This window comes from Ranitomeya variabilis, chromosome 4 (assembly GCF_051348905.1).
Source record: "Ranitomeya variabilis isolate aRanVar5 chromosome 4, aRanVar5.hap1, whole genome shotgun sequence".
Lineage (NCBI taxonomy): Eukaryota > Metazoa > Chordata > Amphibia > Anura > Dendrobatidae > Ranitomeya > Ranitomeya variabilis.
The window spans coordinates 649429829-649455200 of record NC_135235.1 but is presented as its reverse complement, the minus strand read 5'-3'; the positions used below and the strand labels follow the sequence as shown (position 1 = coordinate 649455200).

The 25372-nt window shown below is 46.3% G+C and overlaps 1 protein-coding gene across 3 annotated transcripts; it reads right to left on the bottom strand.

Moving 5' to 3' along the window:
• Positions 1 to 1220: 1220 nt before the first annotated feature.
• Positions 1221 to 22640, bottom strand: LOC143766174 (uncharacterized). 3 transcript variants are annotated; one of them, XM_077253643.1, is made up of 6 exons: positions 22564 to 22640; positions 20922 to 21069; positions 20613 to 20792; positions 20351 to 20528; positions 2299 to 2421; positions 1221 to 2158 (listed from the first exon to the last, which is right to left on the bottom strand). In XM_077253643.1, the coding sequence occupies exons 2-6, from the start codon at positions 20997 to 20999 to the stop codon at positions 1287 to 1289; spliced, it is 1431 nt and encodes a 476-aa protein (XP_077109758.1). In that variant the 5' UTR covers positions 21000 to 21069; positions 22564 to 22640; the 3' UTR covers positions 1221 to 1286. The 3 variants fall into 3 exon arrangements, with proteins under 3 accessions (XP_077109758.1, XP_077109756.1, XP_077109759.1); XM_077253641.1 differs by having other exon boundaries at positions 22282 to 22570; XM_077253644.1 differs by having other exon boundaries at positions 22427 to 22566.
• Positions 22641 to 25372: the final 2732 nt, after the last annotated feature.

Below are 25372 nucleotides of genomic sequence, written 5' to 3'. Positions count from 1 at the left end.
TGTCACGGTGGCTGTGACCCGGTCCGAGTCCCTGGGCGCCCAAGTAAAGGTCTTTAAAGGGAGTTTAAGAATTAAGTTTGTTCGTGACGCAACCTGTGGTATTCGGTCAGTAGGGACCGATGCTGCTTAAAAGGGTCCTCTGGGGTGATTGTATGGCAGCTGGATGGTAGAACGTCCCACAGGTGAAGTAAATGTACCCGGGGGCGAACTGCTGAGTGTGAAACATCCAAATCCCATATTTTCTTATATCTCAGGTCAGTAAAAAGACGTATTGGCGGTCATTAAGGGGTTAAAAGGGGACAACCCCCCCCCCCCACAGACATTTGAATGGGGCCTTTCAAAGTGGTTAGAGTTTGGGCATTAAAATGTCATGTATGCTACTGCAGGTGCACACAAAGTTCATGGAGTCAAGTATGGTACTGTTCTTGTAGTCACACTTATTGGACTGTAATAACAGATATTCTTTCTAAGGTGATTTGATTTCCAGACTCTGAGGTATGCATGTAAATTATAAAAAAAAAAAGATAGCTCAACATTTTTCTAACAAACAATCTATATATATAATTGTCTAAGGGTTTTTCCGTCTGTCTGTCTTTCTGTCTGTCTTGGAAATCACTCCATATAAGGTATGGTCTACAAACAGGATACCTTATATGGAGTGGTCGGCGGTTTGTAGACCATACCTTATATGGAGTGGTCGGCGGTTTGTAGACCATACCTTATATGGAGTGGTCGGCGGTTTGTAGACCATACCTTATATGGAGTGGTTGGCGGTTTGTAGACCATACCTTATATGGAGTGGTCGACGGTTTGTCGGGCGGCCTCGACCAATCAGAGATGGGCACAGCATGGCGACGATGATGTCATAATGGTTGCCATGGCGACGATGATGTCATAAAGGTTGCCTCGACCAATCAGCGACGGGCACAGTCTGCCGCGAATCACATACTACGGGGACATGCATATTCTAGAATACCCGATGCATTAGAATCGGGCCACAGTCTAGTTATTAATAATTGGCAAACAGAAGTTTGAACTGTAGTTATATCAACTAATGTTATAAATTGTAGAGACCTGACTGATATATAGCTGTGTTTCCTGGGTGCTATTTAGATTTTGGAATTAAGTTGTTTATTGGTAACTTCAAATAATTTTTAATAATTATTTAGGGACTGACATTTCGCTCCATTTGTAATGTATGAAACGTAACATTACTTGACTATAATTGCTGTATGCTTTATTACTTCACTTGTCAATAACACAAATGTGTACCAAAAGGAGAATGGTTACTTCCCTATATGAATTTTCAGATGGTTAGTAAGATGCCTTTTTGTGAGAAAACATTTGCCACATTCTAAACATGAAAACGGTTTCTCCCCTGTGTGCTGCCTCTCATGTCTTTTAAGTTCTGATTTCTGAGCAAAACTTTTCCCACATTGAAGGCATGAATACGGCTTCACTCCGGTGTGAACACTCAGGTGCCTTCTAAGATGTGTTTTCTGGCTGAAAGATCTCCCACATTCTGAACATGTATATGGCTTCTCCCCTGTGTGAATTCTCTGATGATTAGAAAGATCACATTTCTGTTTAAAACATTTCCCACATTCAGAACATGAAAGGCGCTTCTTCCTCTTCCGTATGTAAATTTTCTGGTGAATTTTCTCATGTAAAACAAGACTTGATTGATCTGCAAAACATTTCCCACATTTCAAACATATGATTCTCTTTCCCCCTGTGTGACATATCCTTTGAAAAAATAAACGTGAAGTCTCTCCCGGTTGAATTCTTGGATGTTCAACAACCTTATTTTCATTTTTTGGGGGTAAAATAAACATAGTTTCATTTTTTGGGGGTAAAATAAACATAGTTTCATTTTTTGGGGGTAAAATAAGCTTAATTTCATTTTTTTGGGGTAAAATAAGCTTATTTTCATTTTTGGGGGGTAAAATAAGCTTATTTTCATTTTTAATTTCAGTCTGTGGTGAATTAGGAACAAAGACCAGTTGGACAGGGTAACATAATTTATACATGTTGTGAGTGGCTGCAGGTATAGATGGGGCAATGACTCGCTGTTGATTTGTATTTTGTTTGATACCACGGTGATCTGCTGTAAAATCTGTAGATATCCCATATTTTTTCAAGCTTCTTATATGATCACCTAGCAAAAATAAAAGAGATTTTTTTAAAATTTTTGTTATATAATTTAAAGATTTGTATTTTATAACATTTATGTACAAAAAAGTCATACAAGTTGCAAAGCATATAGCACAATTCAATAGTTAACAGATTAAGTCTTACCACACGCTTTAGGTATAGATGGGGCAATGACTTGCTGTTGATTTGTATTTTGTGTGATACCACGGTGATCTGCTGTAAAATCTGTAGATATCCCATATTTTTTCAAGCTTCTTATATGATCACCTAGCAAAAATAAAAGATTTTTTTTTAATTTTTGTTATATAATTTAAAGATTTGTATTTTATAACATTTATGTACAAAAAAGTCATACAAGTTGCAAAGCATATAGCACAATTCAATCATTAACAGATTAAGTCTTACCACCCATTTTAGGTTGGCCCCTACTGACCACTCTGAGAATGGGAGGTTTACCCCTTCCATACAAAACGATCAAGTACTGTATGTTGAAAACTATCAGCTAAATTCCTCTTTTTCCTGACATCTTCTGTCATAAAAAACTGGGAAATCTTCATTCACATTATACCAATACCATGTCCAACTTAAAACGGTGGTTTTAAACAGATCACAATCTCACGATAAAACCAAGTTCACACAACAGTATAAAAAAAGATCTGATTTTCAACCATAAGTACATTGTGTGGGCAATACAAAGGACTGGCACATTACTTATTCCTTCCAAAGACTGTACAAAAGACCATGGACCATTCCTTACGGATGGAGGAAAGGCGATTCTGGCAGCTAAATGTGAAAGATGTCTTCACAGTTAGAACAGTAAGACAGTGGAATGCTGTCCGTAGGAGACAATAATGGCAAATACTACAACATTTAAAACAGGGCTTGTCACAAGTGGCATTGTGGGTTATAAGTAATCATAATAGAGAATGTAGAACTGATGGAGAAAGTTTGACTGGATGGACCATTGCAATTTTTTCAACCTACATAACTACATAGCCAGAATAACCAGATTACTTACCGGTAATGCTCTTTTAACCCCTTTCTGACCTCGGACGGGATAGTACGTCCGAGGTCAGAAGCCCGCTTTGATGCGGGCTCCGGCGGTGAGCCCGCATCAAAACCGAGACATGTCAGCTGTTTTGAACAGCTGTCATGTGCCCATAATAGGCGCGGGCAGAATCGCAATCTGCCAGCGCCTATTAATTAGTTAAATGCCGCTGTCAAACGCAGACAGCCGCATTTAACTGGCGCTTCCAGCCGGGCGGCCGGAAATGAGCGCATCGCCGACCCCCGTCACATGATCGGAGGACGGTGATGCTTCTACATTGTAACCATAGAGGTTCTTGAGACCTCTATGGTTACTGATCCTGGATAGCTGTGAGCACCACCCTGTGGTCGGCGCTCACAGCAAACCTGCATTTCTGCTACATAGCAGCGAACATCAGATCGCCGCTATGTAGCAGAGGCGATCGCGTTGTGCCTGCTTCTAGCCTCCCGTGGAGGCTATAGAAGCATGGCAAAAGTAAAAAAAAAAAAGTTAAAAAAATAAAAAAAAAATATAAAAGTTTAAATCACCCCCCTTTTGCCCCAATCAAAATAAATCAATAAAAAAAAAAACAAACCTACACATATTTGGTATCGCCGCGTTCAGAATCGCCCGATCTATCAATAAAAAAAACAAAACATTAACCTGATCGCTAAATGGCGTAGCGAGAAAAAAATTTGAAAAGCCAGAATTATGTTTTTTTGGTCGCCGCGACATTGCATTAAAATGCAATAATGGGCGGTCAAAAAAACGTATCTGCACCGAAATGGTATCTTTAAAAACGCCAGCTCGGCATGCAAAAAATAAGCCCTCAACCGACCCCAGATCGTGAAAAATGGAGACGCAACGAGTATCGGAAAATGGAGCAATTTTTTTTTAGCAAAGTTTGGAATTTTATTTCACCACTTAGATAAAAAATAACCTAGTCATGTTAGGTGTCTATGAACTCGTACTGACCTGGAGAATCATAATGGCAGGTCACTTTTAGTATTTAGTCAACCTAGCAAAAAAGCCAAACAAAAAACAAGTGTGGGACTGCACTTTTTTTGCAATTTCACCGCACTTGGAATTTTTTTCCCGTTTTCTAGTACACGACATGGTAAAACCAATGATGTCGTTCAAAAGTACAACTCGTCCCGCAAAAAATAAGCTCTCACGTGGCCATGTTAGTTACATAGTTACATAGTTATTAGGGCATGTGCACACGTTGCGGATTTCTTGCAGAAATTTCCTGAAGAAAACCGGAAATTTTCTGCAAGAAATCCGCATTTTTTTTTTGCGTTTTTTTTCCATTTTTTTAACATTCTGCAAGCGTAATTAGCTTGCAGAATGCTAAAGTTTTCCAAGCGATCTGTAGCATCGCTTGGAAAACTGACTGACAAGTTGGTCACACTTGTCAAACATAGCGTTTGACAAGTGTGACCAACTTGTTACTATAGATGCTGCTTTTGCAGCATCTATAGTAAAAGATAGAACGTTTAAAAATAATAAAAAAAATAAAAAAAATGCTTATACTCACCCGCAGACATCAGATCTCCTCACCGGCGTCCATTCCTATAGCTGATGTGTGCGCGCAGGGCCTTCCATGACGTCACGGTCACGTGAGCGGTCTCGACCAATCACAGGACAGTGACGTCATTCGGCAAGGTCCTTCTCCGCACACCAGCTACAGGAACCAGCCAGCGTGCAGCACAGAGGCGGGAACACTGCGCTGGACATCGAGGGTGAGTATAGGACTGTTTTTTATTTTATTTCTTATTTTTTGACCACTTATATGGTGCCCAGTGCGTGGAGGAGAGTTTCCTCTCCTCCACCCTGGGTACCAACCGCATATAATCTGCTTACTTCCCGCATGGTGTGCACAGCCCCGTGCGGGAAGTAAGCAGATCAATGGACCCCTAGGTGTGCGGAATCCCCGCAATTCCGCATTTTTAATGAACATGTTGCTTTTTTTTCCGCTATGCGATTTTTTCGCGGAAAAAATCGCAACATTTGCACAAAAAATGCGGAATACCTTGTAAATAATAGGAGGCATATGTTAGCGTTTTTTTCGCGTTTTTATCACGTTTTTATAGCGAAAAAACGCGAACAAAACGCTAAAAATCCTGAACGTGTGCACATGGCCTCAAGGTTGAAGGAAGACTTTAAGTACATCTAGTTCAACCCATAGCCTAACCTAACATGCCCTAACATGTTGATCCAGAGGAAGGCAAAAAAAACCCATGTGGCAAAGAGTAAGCTCCACCTTGGGGAAAAAAATTCCTTCCTGACTCCACATACGGCAATCAGACTAGTTCCCTGGATCAACGCCCTATCAAGGAATCTAGTGTATATACCCTGTAACCTTATACTTTTCCAGAAAGGTATCCAGTCCCCTCTTAAATTTAAGTAATGAATCACTCATTACAACATCATACGGCAGAGAGTTCCATAGTCTCACTGCTCTTACAGTAAAGAATCCGCGTCTGTTATTATGCTTAAACCTTTTTTCCTCCAGACGTAGAGGATGCCCCCTTGTCCCTGTCTCAGGTCTACGATTAAAAAGATCATCAGAAAGGTCTTTGTACTGTCCCCTCATATATTTATACATTAAAATAAGATCACCCCTTAGTCTTCGTTTTTCCAAACTAAACAGCCCCAAGTGTAATAACCTATCTTGGTATTGCAGACCCCCCAGTCCTCTAATAACCTTGGTCGCTCTTCTCTGCACCCGCTCCAGTACAGCTATGTCTTTCTCATACACCGGAGATGAGAACTGTGCACAGTATTCTAAGTGTGGTCGAACTAGTGACTTGTATAGAGGTAAAGCTGCCTGACACTGGCCACTGAATATGAGTTTGTCATCCACCCATACACCCAGGTCTTTTTCATTGACGGTTTTACCCAGAGTTTTAGAATTAAGCACATAGTTATACATCTTATTACTTCTACCCAAGAGCATGACCTTACATTTATCCCCATTAAAGCTCATTTGCCATTTATCAGCCCAAACTTCTAGTTTACATAAATCATCCTGTAATATAAAATTGTCCTCCCCTGTATTGATTACCCTGCAGAGTTTAGTGTCATCTGCAAATATTGAAATTCTACTCTGAATGCCCCCTACAAGGTCATTAATAAATATGTTAAAAAGAAGAGGGCCCAATACTGATCCCTGTGGTACCCCACTGCTAACGGCGACCCAGTCCGAGTGTGCTCCATTAATAACCACCCTTTGTTTCCTATCCCTGAGCCTGAGTAAATACTGATGAAAAAAAGTAATTTAGCATATTGGCTTTTTCCTCATCCACCATTTCACCCAGACTATTTTTAAGGGGTCCAACACTATCATTTTTTAGTTTCTTACTATTTATTTAGTTAGAGAATATTTTGGGATTATTTTTACTCTCTCGGGCAATGAGTCTCTCTGTCTCAATCTGTGCAGCCTTAATTTACTTTTTACAGAATTTATTTAATTTTCTGTATTTATTTAATGCCTCATCACTACCTATTTCCTTTAATTACAGCTCTATTTAGCCATATTGGTTTCCTCCTATTTCTAGTATGTTTATTCCCATACAGTATATACTGTGCACAGGTCCTATCCAGGATGCTAATAAACGTCTCCCATTTTCTTTGTGTATTTTTATGTCTCAGGATATCGTCCCAGTTAATTGCACCAAGATCCTCTCTCATCCGTTGGAAATTTGCCCTCCTGAAGTTTAGTGTCCTTGTAACCCCCCTACTACACATCTTATTGAAGGATACACGAAAACTTATTATTTTGTGATCATTATTCCCCAAGTGACCCCCAACCCTTATATTTGATATGCGGTCTGGCCTGTTGGTTAATATTAGGTCTAGCAGTGCCCCCCTTCTTGTTGGGTCCTGAACCAGTTGTGAAAGGTAATTGTCTCTCATAGTTGTCAAAAACCAATTACCTTTGCTGGAACTGCAGGTTTCTGTTCCCCAATCTATTTCAGGGTAGTTGAAGTCCCCCATAATAATGACTTCTCCTTGAGTCGCAGCTTCATCTATTTGCTTTACGAGGATATTCTCCATTGCTTCCATTATTTTTGGAGATTTATAACAAACCCCTATCAGTAATTTATTATTTTTTCCCCCTCCCCTTATCTCCACCCACAGGGACCCTACATTTTCATTAAATTCACCTATATTACCACGCAGGAAGGGTTTTAAGGACGATTTTACATATAAAATAAATTGACGGAAAAATAAAAAAGTTATGGCTCTGGGAAGGAGGGGAGTGAAAAACGAACACGGAAAAACGGAAAATCCCAAAGGTCATGAAGGGATTAATGAGTCCACGACAGCACCCACTGGATAGATAGGGATCCGCCCCAAGGAACAGGAAACCTACAGAAGAATAAAAGGGGCGGTCCGCCTCTCCTCCTCAGTTTAATTTTCAGAGTACCCGGAGGACCGCCAGTATTAGGCAAATATTTACAATATATATCTTAAACTTATTTACTCTATAAAAGAAATAATTCAATTGGTTTTAATTTATTAGTGAGGGATGTGACTGGGTGCTGTCGTGGACTCATTAAAAGAGCATTACCGGTAAGTAATCCGTCTATTTACCCTTTTCGACGACAGCACCCACTGGAGAGATTTCCAGAGACCAACACCTAGGGGGGGGACCACCATGCTGAGGATAGTCCTGCCAAAGTGTAGGTCAGAAGTTGATGAAAGATCAAGCCTAGAGTGGTTATAGAAGGTAGAAGGAGCCAACCACGTGGCCGCTTTACATATGTCCTCTATTGGAACGTTTCCCCATTCGGCCCAGGAAGATGCCATAGCTCTGGTGGAATGTGCTTTAATACCCTCCGGAGGTTCCTTATTTTTCATGGAGTAGGCCAGCCGGATAGCGTCTCTAATCCATCGGGACAATGTGGCTCTTGTGACTCCATACCCTTTCTTTTTGCCCTGGAAGGATATGAACAGAGCCCTACACTGCCTCCAACTACTAGTTCTTTCAATATAATGTAAAACTACTCTCCTGACATCTAGAGTGAAACTTTTGTTCTTCAGGAGTGGAGGGGTCTTTAAAGAAAGTTGGAAGATGTATCTCTTGTGATCTATGGAATTTTCCAGCTACCTTAGGGAGGTATAAGGGGTCTGGTTTTAAAATTAGTCTGTCCTGAAATGTTAAAAGGAAAGGTGGATCTATTGACAGAGCGTGAATGTCGCTGACCCTTCTAGCCGATGTTAGTGTTACTAAGAAGGCCGTTTTTAACTATAGGTGTTTTAGAGACGCTGTATCTATAGGCTCAAACGGAGGTTCTGTAAGAGAGTCTAGGACTAGGTTTAAATCCCAAGGAGATACTCTAGGGATGTGGACAGGAATAACTCGTTCACAGGCCGTGATAAAACGGGACACCCATTTATTCCCTGCAATATTATGGCCATAGAGGGCGCATAGAGCGGATACTTGGACTTTTAGCATATTAACAGAAAGACCTAACTCTTTCCCTTTTTGTAAGAATTCTAAGATAGGTCTTATTGGAATTTCTGAGGGGTCGGAACTTGTATGGAACTGAAGAAATTTTTTCCATATTTTGGTATAGATTTTTGTAGTAGATGGTTTCCTGCTAAGCAAGAGTATATCAATTAGACCTCTTGAAAAACGTCTAGAATTTAGTATCTGCCTTTCAAATTCCAGGCCGTCTAGTGGAGGCTGTCTACTTGGGGGTGGAAGAAAGGTCCCTGAGAGAGTAGGTCTGGGATTGAGGGTAGGACCCATGGGTCTGTCACTGACATTGATTGCAGCCACGAGAACCATGGTCTCTTGGGCCAAAATGGTGCTATTAATATTATCCTGGCCTGCTCCTCACGGATTTTCCGTATGATTTGAGGTAATAGAATCATCGGAGGAAAGGCATATGCTAGATTGAATTGCCAGGGTATTTGAAGAGCATCTAGAACGTCCGGGTGATCCGCACGGGACCGAGATGCAAATTTCTCCACTTGTCTGTTTTGTCTCGTAGCAAACAGGTCTATCTGAAGATGGCCCCATAATAATGTTATCTTGTGAAAGATGCAAGGATTTAGGCACCATTCTCCCTGATGTAGAATGTGTCGACTTAGGAAGTCCGCCTGTTGATTGTTCTCTCCCCTGATGTGGAGGGCAGAGAGAGACAACAGATGTTTTTCGGCCACGTTCAAGGTGTCCTCTGCGGAAGACATTAAAGCGTCCGATCGAGTACCCCCTTGTTTAAGTAAGCCACTGTCGTAGTGTTGTCTGAACAGACTCTGACGTGATTTCCTCGAAGCTGTGGAAGAAATTGACGTAATGCATAGTTTACCACATTTAGTTCTTTCAGATTAGATGAATATTGAATTTCCTCTTCATTCCATATTCCCTGGCAGAAACATCTCCTATATGTGCGCCCCACCCGTGGGGACTAGCATCAGTAGTTAAAGTGTGGGATGGTGTAATTACCCAAGGGACCCCCTCCGATAAATGCCTACTATCTAACCACCATATCAGGGAGGCTATAACATCTTGTGATAAGGCTATCTTAGATTCAAGGTGGCCAAAGAGTTTTTTCTGTTCCCGAAGAATTTGGTGTTGCAATGTTCTGGTATGGATTTGTGCCCACTGGACAGCTGGAGTACAGGAAGAAAGGGATCCTAATAAGGACATTCCTTCCCTCGGGGACATTTGGGGTTTATGAATTGCAGCAGTTACTTTTTTCTCTATTAGTGATATTTTTACCTGAGGGAGTAGACATCTTTGTTTTGTAGAATCTAGATGAAACCCTAAAAATGTCTGGAGGGAAAGTGGAATAAGTCTGGATTTTTCGGAGTTGATGATCCAGCCCAGGTCCTGTAAAGATGAGACAGTGTAAGCTAAGTGTTTAGCACACTGAAGAGACGAATTTCTGACAACTAAAAAGTCATCCAAATAGGGGATGATTAAAGTTTCCTTTTGACGAAGGTAGGCCATCACCTCTAACGTTACTTTGGTGAAGATTGTTGGTTCTGTGGAGAGGCCAAAGGGCATGGCCGTGTACTGGAAATGATGAGCCTCCCCTTCTAGGATTACTGCGACTCTGAAGTACCTTTGATATCTGTTATGGATAGGGAGATGGTAGTAAGCATCTTATAAATCAATGCCTCCCGTCTGGTCATCTTTTGTATCTTCACAACCTATTGTGTTTCTAATTGATTTTACTCGGTTGTCTATCCCATCAAGGGGAACACAAGACCGACCTTCAATATCTGATGGTAATGAAGATGAGGATGATGCGTGTGAGGAGTCCGAGGTAATTGCATGATCATCATCGGACTCAGAGCTGGACGCTATTTTTTCCCTCCTAGTTTTCTTAAGGGGTACGTTGGCTTGGGTGATGCTTGTAACTCTTCCCTGATTATGGCCCGTATATCCGTAACGGACATAGATGGACCCTGCATGGTTTCACTAATACATTGCTTGCAGAGTTTTTTAGGGTAGGAGTCTGGGAGAGGTTGATCACACAACGCACTGTTTATGTTTGGATTTTTGTTTCTTTTTGGCCTGGGGGGAAAAATGTTGTGGGAAAGAGTGTCAGCTTAATAGGTAGATGGTTTTTACACTCACCCAGTGAAGCTGTATGGTACCGGATCAGGTGGCCGAAGCGCCGTTCTGGACCTTGAATCCGTGGCATCACTCTTACGGCTGACATCCGAGGACCTCCTGCTGGCTGAATCACCCGCTGGGTCCACCGTCTTGCCTGGGGATGACATGTTGCATCGCCCGTGCACCTGCAACCATCCCCCTTTTTAAGCAGAAGATCCGGGTTTTTTTTTTTTCTAGCGGTGTACTGGGCATGTGTGAAACCGCGCTTTACCCCACTGCTGTGCTGTATGCCCCGGAAGTGCTAAGATCACTTCCGGGCAGGTAATGGAGCTTTTCGCCGGTCTGCGCATGTGCGGCCGCGTCTCACCTCGGACCCCGGCAACTGCTGCTTCTGGCGACGGGACCCTCATATGCCGTCCGACGTCCCGGAGCTCTTTTTAGCCCGCACCTCACCTCACCGCTCCTCAGTGAGACAGGGTGGCCTCTCCCGTATCCAGCCCTCACTGTGCCGGTCAGACGAGGGGGGGAGCCGTCTAATGGAAACTCCCCCGACGCTGCATCTGGAACGCATCTCCTGCCGTTCCTGCAGAGACCGCACAGGCGGATGCCCCTGGCCCAGGTATGGTCTTCTGAGAATCCAGAGAAACCTGTCCTCTGGGAACAGGAAACGTAAACTGAGGAGGAGAGGCGGACCGCTCCTTTTATTCTTCTGTAGATTTCCTGTTCCTTGGGGCAGATCCCTATCTCTCCAGTGGGTGCTGTCGTGGCGAAGGGTAAAAAACAGACTTTCTTCTCTATCGTCTTAAGTTTGCCATCCATATGACATTAGTTTTTTTTCATTCATCAGCAAGAAATAACATTTAGGGTATGTGCACACTGTCAGGAATCGGCAGCGCTTTGGATGCAGCACATGTCCAAACGTCCAAAGCACTGCCGGCTTTTGAATGCAGGTGATTCCGCATGTGTTCATTGAACCGTGCGGAATCACCTAAGCCATTACACTATATGGGTGACATTTATCTTGTGGAGTCTCGCATGTACCCAAGATAAATTGACATGCTGAAGTCTGGAAAGATGCCACCGCATGTCCATCTCCGCGGGTGATCCGCAGGCGTCTCTGGCCGCATAGTGGAGATGGGATTTCTTAATTCCATCCATTATGCTGTAACATCTGGATGCTGCGGATGTATGCGTTGTCCAACCCGTGGGAACGTACCCTTACAAAACCAAAAAACGTTTCATACATGTTAAGCCGGTTTCACACGTCCTGATATTTCTGGTACTGGAAAAAAAAACTGTACCGGAGATGACAGTGTCCGTGAGTGTAATACTTGGAGCACATGTGTGGCAACCATGTGCCTCATCAGTACCACATGTACGGCCCCAAGGAAGAAGCGTTACAGTAAGCGCTGTTCCCAGGCGCTGGAGACTGCTCTCATCATTCTTCCCTGCTCTGACGGTGATCACAGGAGAATGATGAGAGTTATATTCAAGTGATAACAATAACAGCAGATGGCAGCTGATGGGACTATTAATCTCATCAGCCTACACCTGTTGCCTCTAATAAAAGTGACATCAGGAGTGGCTGCCTGTGCTATAAATCAGTGTTCCCCAACTCCAATCCTTAAGGCCAACCAAGAGATCATGTTTTCCTTTGTATTGCACATGTGATGCAATTATCACCTGGGCATTACTAAAGAAATCCTTAAAACACGACCTGTTGGTGGGCCTTGAGGACTGGAGTTGGGGAACACTACTATAAATAAATAAAAAATCTTTCAGTCCCATGCTATAATCCATGTCTGGGGGATATATAGTTTTCAACCTGGACGGTGCCAAGATTCGACCGTCCAGGCTGAGAACTACTGGTGAATGAGCTGCTACGAGTGCAGCATAATTGACCAGCAGTGACATCATCGTGGTTACCTCCGGTCAGTGAGGCTGCATTCCCAGTGAGGCTGAACTGCAGTGACATCAGCACTGTGGGAAAAAGTCAGTCACCGCAGTTCAAGCTCAGTGACTTCACAGCAGATCACGCTGAGAAATTATTACGGTGATCTGCTGTGAACCGACAAAGTTATCAGGCTTCTCACTTCTTCTCACCCTTCTACCTGAACCACTGACCCTATTCCCTCTCACTTCCTTCAATCCCTGTCACCACAAACTTAACTAAAATATGTAACCTCTCTGTTTCATCCGTTATCTTTCCTCCTTGAAACACATCAGCATACATACATTAGTTACAAGAAACATCCCTTGGCCAGACCTGCACTGCTAACTACAGACATATCTTTAATCTCCTTATTGGACGGACCATTAGCAAATTCGCTTTTCAGTACCATCTCTGATGCTGATGATACCAAATTATACACTTCTCTTTACATCACCCAAACATTACTACAAAATATCAATGATTATCTGTTGTCTCTAACTTTAATTACCGTATATACTAGAGTATAAGCCGACCCGAGTATAAGCTGACCCCCCTAATTTTGCCACAAAAAAATGGGAAAACTTATTGACTCGAGTATAAGCCTAGGGTAGGAAATGCAGCAGCTACCGGTGAATTTCAAAAATAAAAATAGATGCTCCATACCGTTCATTATTGCCCCATAAGATGCTCCATATAAAGCTGTGCCATATATAATACTCCATACCGTTGATTATTGCCCCATAGATGATCCATATATAGCTGTGCCATATAGAATGCTCTGCACCGTTCATTATAGCCCCATAGATGTGCCATAGAAAGCTGTGCCCCATATACAATGCTCTGCACCGTTCATTATTGCCCCATAGATGTGCCATAGAAAGCTGTGCCCCATATAGAATGCTCTGCACCGTTCATTATAGCCCCATAGATGTGCCATAGAAAGCTGTGCCCCATATACAATGCTCTGCACCGTTCATTATAGCCCCATAGATGTGCCATAGAAAGCTGTGCCCCATATACAATGCTCTGCACTGTTCATTGTTGCCCCATAGATGTGCCATAGAAAGCTGTGCCCCATATACAATGCTCTGCACCGTTCATTGTTGCCCCATAGATGTGCCATAGAAAGCTGTGCCCCATATAGAATGCTCTGCACCGTTCATTATAGCCCCATAGATGTGCCATAGAAAGCTGTGCCCCATATACAATGCTCTGCACCGTTCATTATTGCCCCATAGATGTGCCATAGAAAGCTGTGCCCCATATACAATGCTCTGCACTGTTCATTGTTGCCCCATAGATGTGCCATAGAAAGCTGTGCCCCATATACAATGCTCTGCACCGTTCATTGTTGCCCCATAGATGTGCCATAGAAATCTGTGCCCCATATACAATGCTCTGCACCGTTCATTATGGCCCCATAGATGTGCCATAGAAAGCTGTGCCCCATATAGAATGCTCTGCACCGTTCATTGTTGCCCCATAGATGTGCCATAGAAAGCTGTGCCCCATATACAATGCTCTGCACTGTTCATTGTTGCCCCATAGATGTGCCATAGAAAGCTGTGCCCCATATACAATGCTCTGCACCGTTCATTATTGCCCCATAGATGTGCCATAGAAAGCTGTGCCCCATATAGAATGCTCTGCACCGTTCATTATAGCCCCATAGATGTGCCATAGAAAGCTGTGCCCCATATACAATGCTCTGCACCGTTCATTATTGCCCCATAGATGTGCCATAGAAAGCTGTGCCCCATATACAATGCTCTGCACCGTTCATTGTTGCCCCATAGATGTGCCATAGAAAGCTGTGCCCCATATACAATGCTCTGCACCGTTCATTATTGCCCCATAGATGTGCCATAGAAAGCTGTGCCCCATATACAATGCTCTGCACCGTTCATTATTGCCCCATAGATGCTCCTTATAAAGCTGTGCCCCATATAGAATGCTCTGCACCGTTCATTATTGCCCCATAGATGTGCCATAGAAAGCTGTGCCCCATATACAATGCTCTGCACCGTTCATTATTGCCCCATAGATGCTCCTTATAAAGCTGTGCCCCATATACAATGCTCTGCACCGTTCATTATTGCCCCATAGATGTACCATAGAAAGCTGCGCCCCATCTATAATGCTGCTGCAATAAAAAAAAAAAATGACATACTCACCTCTTTTGCTGCCCGCTGCTCCTCAGCGTCCCGTCTCGGCGTCTCTCCGCAATGACTGTTCAGGCAGAGGGCGGCGCGCACACTAGTACGTCATCGCGCCCTCTGACCTGAACAGTCAGTGCAAGAGGACGGGAAGACAGAGCGGCGCCCGGCGGTTGGAACGCGGACAGGTGAATATGTAATATTTACCTGCTCCCGGCATCCCTGGCTCCTTCTCCCGGACAGATGGTCTTCAGGTGCCGCAGCCTCTTCCTCTGTCAGCGGTCACCTTTACCGCTCATTAAAGAAATGAATATGCGGCTCGACCCCTATGGGAGTGGAGTCCATATTCATGACTTTAATGAGCGGTCCCACGTGACCGCTGAACAGGGGAAGAGCTGCGGCACCCGAAGACCGTGGGACAGGCAGGGGGAGCGCCGGAAACAGGTAAGAATGCCTCAGACCTCTCTCCCCCTCACCCGCCTACCCTGCCGCCGACCGTGACTCGAGTATAAGCCGAGAGGGGCACTTTCAGCCCAAAAATTTGGTCTGAAAATCTCGGCTTATACTCGAGTATATATGGTATGTCTATCCTCTATCTAACGCTAAATTTGTCAAAAACAGAACTCCTTGTATTTTCCCCCTCTACTACTGTACCTAAACCAATATTACCATTTCCATGTCTGGTTTCACCACAATTTCCAAGCAGAATGCCCGATCACTTGAGGTTACATTTGACTCAGATCTTTCTTTTACTACCTATATCCGATCATTCACTTGCTCATGTCACCTGTATCTCAAAAACATCTCTAGAATTTGACATTTTCTTACTTTTGTCTGTTCAAAAATTCTTACTGTTGCTCATAACACAAGAAAAATATATCTTTGTACCGTGTTAGTCAGTAGATTGAAAAATATTAATATTTGAGAGTCCTCAGTGGTTAGCCATTAAAAAGTAATGGAGCGCCCCCACACAAGGGCAATGGGGTACTCGGTACCGGGTCCTTCGGTTCAGGGGATGTCACGGTGGCCCGACCCGGTCCGTGGCCCTTTGAGGGACGTCCAATAAAAGGGAAAGTTTTTATAATGTTCGTGACGCCACCTGTGGTATTCGGTCAGGGTGATTGACGCTGATTAGGGGTCCGCTAGATGGTATACCTTCCCACAGGTGAAGTGTATCCCCAGGGCTTCCCAAGATGTGTAGACGGTGATGGTGGATGATGTAGGACGCAGTGAATAACGAGGACACAAGGTTGCAGTCTCTTTACCTTTACTGGAGGCTTCAGCATCCACGGTCCAGGGTACGGACCACAGGGTAGGCAGAGTCCAGCTGGTCTGAAGGCACATCCAGAGTCCCCTTATCCAGGTGGAAATCAGTAGCTTTCCTCTAGCGCCTGTGTGTTGTAGTACCTCCCTGCTGAGCTTCTCGGTAAGGTCCTCACAACTATTGTAGATGTTCTAGATGTTATTTCTTCCTCTGTCCCCCAGATGGTATGGATAGGACAAACCCGTATGACTGATGGCCTGAGGTTTTTTTACAGGGACCCTAGAGACGCCCCGACCCCCACAAGTTGCCACCGTGTCTCCTAGGTATTAAGGTCGGGCAGCCAACTTGGAATTGACTGCCCTGCCGATCTCTGGAGCAAGGCTTGGAGACGGTTGCTCCCTCAGTGTTCCAGCCACCGGCTTTGCGCCTCAGGAGGCAGCCTATTACAAGGCAGAACTCCCTCTGGTGTTATCTCCTTGTGCTATGACTTCGTTTCTCACCCTCTACAACACAGTTCTCTTCGTGTCCTTTCTTAGGATGCTGCCGCACGTGGGGCAGTCGCAGCTCCGTGTCTTTCTGTCTCGCTAGGCTTCTGACAGGATCCCACCCCTGTCAGGGGCCTTCTGTCTGCAGCTCCGATGTTCCTCCTTTCCCCCTGTCTGCCTGACAGGTGTTGCCTGGGCAAAGCCCAGTCAGCTTCTGTCTAACTTTCTATCCAGCCCACCAGTTTTACCCTTCTGTGAGGAGTGCCCTAGTAGATAGGAGCAAGGTCCCCCTGGTGGACTGGAGTATTAAGTGTGGTGTATGGTTTGTGATACCTGGTAGGAAGATCTCCTTTATTGCCATCAGATGTAATATCACTCCCCCTGGTGGAAGAATTACATCACTGCAACGACCAGGACTCTGGGGCGCTGCAGTAACAAATAACCAGTTTTCGAGATGACTCAGGTCTCCTCATCAGGCATAGTATAACACAAAATCTGAAGAGGTACAGTATATATTTATAGGCAACAGGACATGGGAATAATGCAGTAAATAAGAAAAGGCTACAATGATGCCTTCACCCTGTGTCACTTTTTACACTGGTTGACCTTCCGTTATTGAATACAATATAAACTTATTATCCTCACTCTCAAAGCTTGCCAGTTTTGCGCCATCCAACATCTTCTGCGTCATCTCTGTCTACCACCCTCACTCTGCTATTTCACTAATGACCTAAGACTAACATCCTTAACAATCTGAACCTCCTCCTGCTTTCTCCAAAAACGTCTCCTGTGCTGCGCTAGTTCTCGAGTGAACTACTATAGAAAATTTGATTAATTACCAGTATCAAACTATTTCCTCTTTGTCCTTATTACATTTTCCTCAGAATCTGGCATTATCTGTTTTTATACCCTCCATACACTTAGTAGCACTCTGTGCTGGTGACCAGTTCATGCAGCGTTATTTGAATACCCTTCAAATTAATGTTTGTTAAATTGATGGCTTAACCACACTTTTCACCATTCACCTTTGGTGGTTTCATCTATTTCCTCATAGATTATAAGACTGTGAGTAGGGCCCTCACTTCTCTTGGTATGTGTAGAATTATCTGTTACTCTGTCATATCTTTATTGTCTGTACAAGTCCCCTATGAATTGTAAAATACTGTGGAATATGTTGGCGCAATAGAAATAAAAAAAATACAAGTATTATCATAGCCATCACAAAATGATGTAAACATATTTACAGACTCATTATATAGGTTTATGCAAATTGCCTCTTCAAAGAAAGGGTACCGTCACACTAAGCGACGCTGCAGCGATAGCGACAGCGATGCCGATCGCTGCAGCGTCGCTGTGTGGTCGCTGGAGAGCTGTCACACAGACCGCTCTCCAGCGACCAACGATGCCGAGGTCCCCGGGTAACCAGGGTAAACATCGGGTTGCTAAGCGCAGGGCCGCGCTTAGTAACCCGATGTTTACCCTGGTTACCAGCGTAAAATGTAAGTACATACTTACATGCGTCCCCCGGCGTCCGCTTCCTGCAATGACTGAGCGCCGGCAGTAGCAGGGCACAGCGGTGACGCTGTGCTGTGCTTTCACTTTCAATTTGCGGCGCTCAGTCAGTGTTTGAAGCGGACGCCGGGGGAAGCATGTGAGTATGTACTGTTTGGTTTTTTTTACATTTTACGCTGGTAACCAGGGTAAACATCGGGTTACTAAGCGCGGCCCTGCGCTTAGTAACCCGATGTTTACCCTGGTTACCAGTGTAAAATATCGCTGGTATGGTTGCTTTTGCTGTCAAACACGGCGATACACGGCGACCTAGCGACCAAATAAAGTGCAGACCTTCTAGCAGCGACCAGTAATTTCACAGCGGGATCCAGATCGCTGCTGCGTGTCAAATACAGCGATATCGCTACCTAGGACGCTGCAACGTCACGGATCGCTGGCGATATCGCCTAGTGTGACGGTACCTAAAGAGAGGACTTGAACTCTATAGCGCCGCCTGTTGGAAGCAGCGATCCTACAAGTCACAATCAACCCTTTAACGAGTCGTGCAATATGACTTAGGATAAAATGCCAAATCAGTATCTCAATTCGCAGACACGGTGTTTCGGACTGTTGGCCCTCATCAGTGCGAAGCATGAGAACGGATTTGGCTAGGTGAGAGGCTCTGGACTGAGGTCTAAGGGGTAAGGTTTCTCCTTGTGGAGAGTGACATACCAGCTCTGGCTTGTCAAGGTAAGGAGGCTTAATCGCCGTCCAATGCTCCTCTGGGAAATTTAATATTCAAATTGCCTTTTCAAAGAAAAGAGGACTTGAACTCTATAGCGCCCCCTGTTGGAAATAGGGATCCTACAAGTCACAATCAACCCTTTAACCCCTTCCCGACATGCCCCCCCGTACTAGTACGGCACATGTCGGGTCCCCTGCTTTGATGTGGGCTCCGGCGGTGAGCCCACATCAAAGTCGCGACATGTCAGCTGTTTTGTACAGCTGACATGTGCACGCAATAGCGGAGGGTGAAATCGCGATTCACCCGCTGCTATTAACCTGTTAAATGCTGACAGCGGCATTTAACCGGCGCTTCCGGCCGCGCGACCGGAAATGAGCGCATCGCTGACCCGGTCACATGATCGGGGGTTGGCGATGCATCAGGATGGTAATCATACAGGTCCTTAAGACCTCTATGGTTACTGAGGCCGGCCTGCTGTGAGCGCCCCCCTGTGGTCGGCGCTCATAGCAAGCCTGCATTTCAGCTACATAGCAGCGATCTGATGATAGCTGCTATGTAGCAGAGCCGATCAGGCTATGCCAGCTTCTAGCCTCCCATGGAGGCTATTGAAGCTTTGCAAAAGTAAAAAAAAAAATGGTTTTAAAAATATGAAAAAAAAAAAAAATATATAAAAGTTTAAATCACCCCACTTTCGCCCCATCCAAAATAAAACAAAAAAAAAAATCAAACCTACACATATTTGGTATCGCCGCGTTCAGAATCGCCCGATCAATAAAAAAAAAAAAAGCATTAACCTGATCGCTAAACGGCGTAGAGAGAAAAAAGAATCGGAACGCCAGAATTACGGTTTTTTGGTCGCTGCGACACTGCATTAAAATACAAAAACAGGCGATCAAAAGAACGTATCTGCACAAAAGTGGTATCATTAAAAACGTCAGCTCGGCACAGAAAAAATAAGCCCTCAACCGACCCCAGATCATGGAAAAAGGAGATGCTACGGCTATTGGAAAATTGTGTTTTGTTTTTTTTTAGCAAAACTTTGAATTTTTTTTCACCACTTAGATAAAAAATAACCTAGTCATGTTAGGTGTCTATGAACTCGTAATGCCATGGAGAATCATAATAACTGGTTAGTTTTAGCATTTAGTGAAGCCAGCAAAAAAGCCAAACAAAAAACAAGTGTGGGACTGCACTTTTTTTTGCAATTTCACCGCACTTGGAATTTTGTTCCCATTTTCTAGTACAAGAAATGGTAAAACCAATGGTGTCGTTCAAAAGTACAACTCGTCCCGCAAAAAAAAAAAAAAAAGCCCTCACATGGCCATATTGACGGAAAAATAAAAAAGTTATGGCTCTGGGAAGGAGGGGAGTGAAAAACAAAACCACAAAAACGAAAAAGGGCCACGGCGGGAAGGGGTTAATGAGGTTTAGAGAACCTGGGTGTTTGAAAATTCTGTAAAACTAGATTTACTTCAGCACTTATTATTAAAGAAGTGAATTTATTCATATCAATTACCTGGTGATGTGAGGCGCTGGGGAACCTCCACAATTACATCCTTGTACAGATCCTTGTGTCCTTCTAAATACTCCCACTCCTCCTTCATGATGTCCTTGTACAGATCTTTGTGTTCTTTTAAATATTCCCTCTCCTCCATGGAGAAATAGATGGCGACATCCTGACACCTTATAGGAACCTGACACATATAATTATATCGTCATCAACCAGATTACTTCATAGCGTTTACTGTAATATGTCCCAGCATTCCCAGCAGTGTCACCTCTCCAGTCAGCAGCTCAATCATCATGTTGGTGAGTTCTAGGATCTTCTGGTCATTGATGTCCTCATGTATCAGGGGGTGAGGTGGAGGCCCTGTGATTGTGCTCGGGGGTCTTCCCCATCCCTCAGACACAGGGGCCTGACAGCGCTCACTAGAGGTCTTCTTCACTACTGTGTAATCCTGGTTATGGAGAGACACATTAATAAATCTCACTACAGACATTTGCACAGTCCTCACCTCTCCAGTCCTGTCCATCTGTTATTCCCATAGATAAGAATGATGTAATGTGACGTCATCAGAATCTCTCACCTCTCCAGTAAGATGGAAGAGGATCTCTAGGGTGAGGTTTAACAGCCTCTTTGCCATGTCTTTCCTGCCACTATCCATCCTTGACGGGTCAATCAGGAAAATTCTCTTATAGAAGATCTTCACGGAAAGGATCCAATATTTTAGGGACCTGAATGGGAAGAAGATGATGATGTAACGTCATAAAGATCCCATGTAATAACAAAATTACTAGAGGTAATAAGGGAAAACAAGTGAGGAGCTATGTCATGTAGAGGTTTCTTTTCTCATGAAATATAACATGAAGGCAGTTCCTACCTGAAAAAGACGGATATTTCGGAAAATTATGTCTGACAGAGCACATCATTAAAGTTAGAGGGGTGGTCTGAAGTCAAACTAAATTTCACACTAAATCCTCATATATTTAGTGCCGTAATCCAAGCTGTTTTCTAATATACCTGTATTAAAAACTCCCGGCCATTCTCTAACTACACTATCTAACAGCTATTCTATCTTTTCCAATTTCCTGTGTGATGAAACGAAGCACCGAGGAGATTGCTTAAGGGCAGAAAAGAACTCTGACGAGATGGCCTGAGGTCAGAGAGGAATGCTGAGGAGATGGCCTGAGGTCGGAGAGGAACACTGAGGAGATGGTATGAGGTCAGAGAGGAACGCTGAGGAGATGGCCTAAGGTCAGAGAGGAGCACTGAGGGGATGGCCTGAGGTCAGAGAGGAGCGCTGAGGAGAAGGCCTGAGGTCAGAGAGGAGCACTGACGAGATGGCCTGAGGTCAGAGAGGAACACTGAGGAGATAGCCTGAGGTCAGAGAGGAATGCTGAGGGGATGGTATGAGGTCAGAGAGGAGCACTGAGGAGATGGCCTGAGGTCAGAGAGGAATGCTGAGGGGATGGTATGAGGTCAGAGAGGAGCACTGAGGAGATGGCCTGAGGTCAGAGAGGAATGCTGAGGAGATGGCCTGAGGTCAGAGAGGAATGCTGAGGGGATGGTATGAGGTCAGAGAGGAGCACTGAGGAGATGGCCTGAGGTCAGAGAGGAGCGCTGAGGGGATGGTGTGAGGTCAGAGAGGAATGCTGAGGAGATGGTCTAAGGTCGGAGAGCGCTGAGGAGATGGTGTGAGGTCACAAAGGCACACTGAGAAGAACGCTGAAGAGATGGCCGGAGGTCAGAGTGTTACGCTGAGGAGATGGCCTGAGGTCACAGAGGGACGCTGAGGAGATGGCCTGAGGTCACAAAGGGACGCTGAGGAGATGGCCTAAGGGTAGAGAAGAACACTGCAAAGATGGCCTGCGGTCATAGAGGAACACTGAGGAGATGGCCTGAGGTCAGAGAGGAACACTGAGGAGAAGGCCTGGGTGAGGACTTACCAGAAAAAGAACTTAGATGTGACATATGATGAGAAACTTGACCAAATGTTAGTGGAGCTCATTATAGTCAGTGAGGACAGCCAGACTCAGCTGGTGTGTGTCTAATAATGAATCTGCCCCAGCTGTTTCCTGTTCCTGCACTCACCACAATCTGTCCCTCTCATCTGCTCTTGTAGTTGGCAGATATCTATATACACATGGCAGAGCTGGGGGCAGGAGGCACTATCTCCGGGAATGGAGGGGTTACTGCCCCCCCAGTAATGGGGAATCTCCAGCACCTACCTCCACCTGCAGAGCCGCACACCACATATATTAATGCTAGAGTGTATGGGCGCCTTCCAGGTGTGACGTCATTTCCGGGCGCGTGTGGTAAATGCTAGAGTGTATGGGCTCCTTTCAGGTGTGACGTCATTGCCGGGGGCGTGTCCTACCGGGAGGGGGCGTGTTCTGGGCTCACATCATGGGCGTATTCTCTTTTTACCAAGGCGGTAAATGAAAGCAGCATGATGACAGCTTGTGGACGCCATGGAGGTCAGTGGTTTCAGGGTGAAAAATGCTGCTTGCTGATCGTTATTGGGGGGAGGCCCTGTGGTGGTCGACCTACTTGTCTGTGTGGGGAGGGGGGCACCTGTTACAGGTTATTGTGGGGGACCCCTGCGGTGGTATTTTGGGGGGCTCCGCTGCTGCTGGCTATTGTGGGGGACCCCTGCGGTGGGATTTTGGGGGGCTCCGCTGCTGCTGGCTATTGTGGGGGACCCCTGCGGTGGGATTTGGGGGGGCTCCGCTGCTGCTGGCTATTGTGGGGGACCCCTGCGGTGGGATTTTGGGGGGCTCCGCTGCTGCTGGCTATTGTGGGGGACCGCTGCGGTGGGATTTTGGGGGGCTCCTGCTGGCTATTGTGGGGTACTTCTGCGGTGGGATTTGGGGGCTCTGCTGCTGCTGGCTATTGTGGGGGACCCCTGCGGTGGGATTTTGGGGGGCTCCGCTGCTGCTGGCTATTGAGGGGGACCCTTGTAGTGTGAGTTGGGGAACCTGCTGCTGGCTGTTGTGGAGAACCCCTGCGGTGGGATTTTTTGGGGGACAGCTGCAGCTGGCTGTTGTGGGGGACCCCGGCGGTGGGATTTTGGGGGCTCCGCTGCTGCTGGCTATTGTGGGGGACCGCTGCAGTGGGATTTGGGGGGGCTCCGCTGCTGCTGGCTATTGTAGGGTACCCCTGCGGTGGGATTTTGGGGGGCTCCGCTGCTGCTGGCTATTGTGGGGGACTCCTGCGGTGGGATTTTGCGCGACTCCGCTGCTGCTGGCTATTGTGGGGGACCCCTGCGGTGGGATTTTGGGGGGCTCCGCTGCTGCTGGCTATTGTGGGGGACCCTTGTGTGATTTGGGGGACCTGCTGCTGGCTATTGTGGGGAACCCCTGTGGTGGGATTTTTGGGGGGACTGCTGCAGCTGGCTGTTGTGGGGGACCCCTGGGGTGGGATTTTGGTGGGGGCTGCTACTGGCTGTTGTGGGGGACCCCTGTGGTGGGATTTGGGGGGCACCTGATGCTGGCTATTGTGTGGGACCGCTGTGGTGGGATTTTGGGGGACCTGCTGCTGCTGGCTATTGTGGGATTTTGTGGGGGGGGACTGCTGCTGGCTGTTGTGGTAGGCGACCTGCTTGTGTGAGGGGGCGACCTGCTGCAGGCTATTGGGGGACCCCTGACCTGCTGCATGCTATTGGGTGTGACCCATTTTAGTGGGGGGTGACCTGCTTGTGGGGGGGGGGGGGGGTGACCTGCTGCTGGCAATTGGGGGGGACCCCTGTGGTGGGATTTAGGGGTGACCTGCTGCTTATGGGGTGACCTGTTTGGGGTGGGAGACCTGCTGCTGGCTATTGGGGTGACCCCTATGGTGGGACCCCTGTGCTGTGATTTGGGGGCGACCTGCGTGTGGGGGACCACTTTTAGTGAGGATGACCTACTTATGGTTGGGTTTTGGGAGGCGACCTGCGTGTTGCGGGACCCCTTTTAGTGGGGGCGACCTGCTTGTGGAGGGGTGACCTGCTGATGGCTATTGATGGGCCCCTGTGGTGGGGTTTGGGGGTGACCTGCTGGCTATTGGGGGGACCCCTGTGGTGGGGTTTGGAGGTGACGTGCTGCTTACGGGGTGGACCCCTTTTAGTGGGGGCGACCTGCTGCTGGCTATTGGGGAGACCCTTGTGGTGGGGTTTGAGAGCGAAATGCTTGTGGTCGGGTTTTGGGAGGGTGTGACCTGCTGTCTATTGGGGGGGACCCCTGTGGTGGGATGTGGGGGTGACCTGCTTGTGGTGGGATGTGGGGAGGCGACCTGCATGTGAGGGGTGACCTGCTGCAGGCTATTGGGGGGACCCCTATGGTGAGATTTGAGGGCGACCTGCTTGTGGGGAGACGACCTGCTTGTTGTTGAATGTGGGGAGGCGACCTGCTTGTCGTTGAATGTGGGGAGGTGACCTGCTTGTCGTTGCATGTGGGGAGGCGACCTGCTTGTCGTTGCATGTGGGGAGGCGACCTGCTTGTCGTTGCATGTGGGGAGGCGACCTGCTTGTCGTTGCATGTGGGGAGGCGACCTGCTTGTCGTTGCATGTGGGGAGGCGACCTGCTTGTCGTTGCATGTGGGGAGGCGACCTGCTTGTCGTTGCATGTGGGGAGGCGACCTGCTTGTCGTTGCATGTGGGGAGGCGACCTGCTTGTCGTTGCATGTGGGGAGGCGACCTGCTTGTCGTTGCATGTGGGGAGGCGACCTGCTTGTCGTTGCATGTGGGGAGGCGACCTGCTTGTCGTTGCATGTGGGGAGGCGACCTGCTTGTCGTTGCATGTGGGGAGGCGACCTGCTTGTCGTTGCATGTGGGGAGGCGACCTGCTTGTCGTTGCATGTGGGGAGGCGACCTGCTTGTCGTTGCATGTGGGGAGGCGACCTGCTGCTGGCTATTGGGGGGGGGGGGATCCCGTGGTGGGATTTGGGGACGACCTGCTGCTTACGGATAGAACCCTTATATTGGGGGGTGACCTCCTTACTGGGGGATCCCTTTTATTGGGGGGCAACCTGCTTATGGGTTGGGTTTGGGTGGGGCTGAAG

What these genes read in the sequence shown, in the direction of transcription:
- LOC143766174 (XM_077253641.1), bottom strand. Translation starts at nt 22,343, where the DNA reads ATGAGCTCCACTAACATTTGGTCAAGTTTCTCATCATATGTCACATCT. An exon ending in ACATCTAAGTTCTTTTTCTG is followed by an intron (nt 21,070 to 22,281) that starts GTAAGTCCTCAC and finishes CTTCCCATTCAG; the next exon opens with GTCCCTAAAATATTGGATCC. An exon ending in ATCTATACCTAAAGCGTGTG is followed by an intron (nt 2,159 to 2,298) that starts GTAAGACTTAAT and finishes TATTTTTGCTAG; the next exon opens with GTGATCATATAAGAAGCTTG.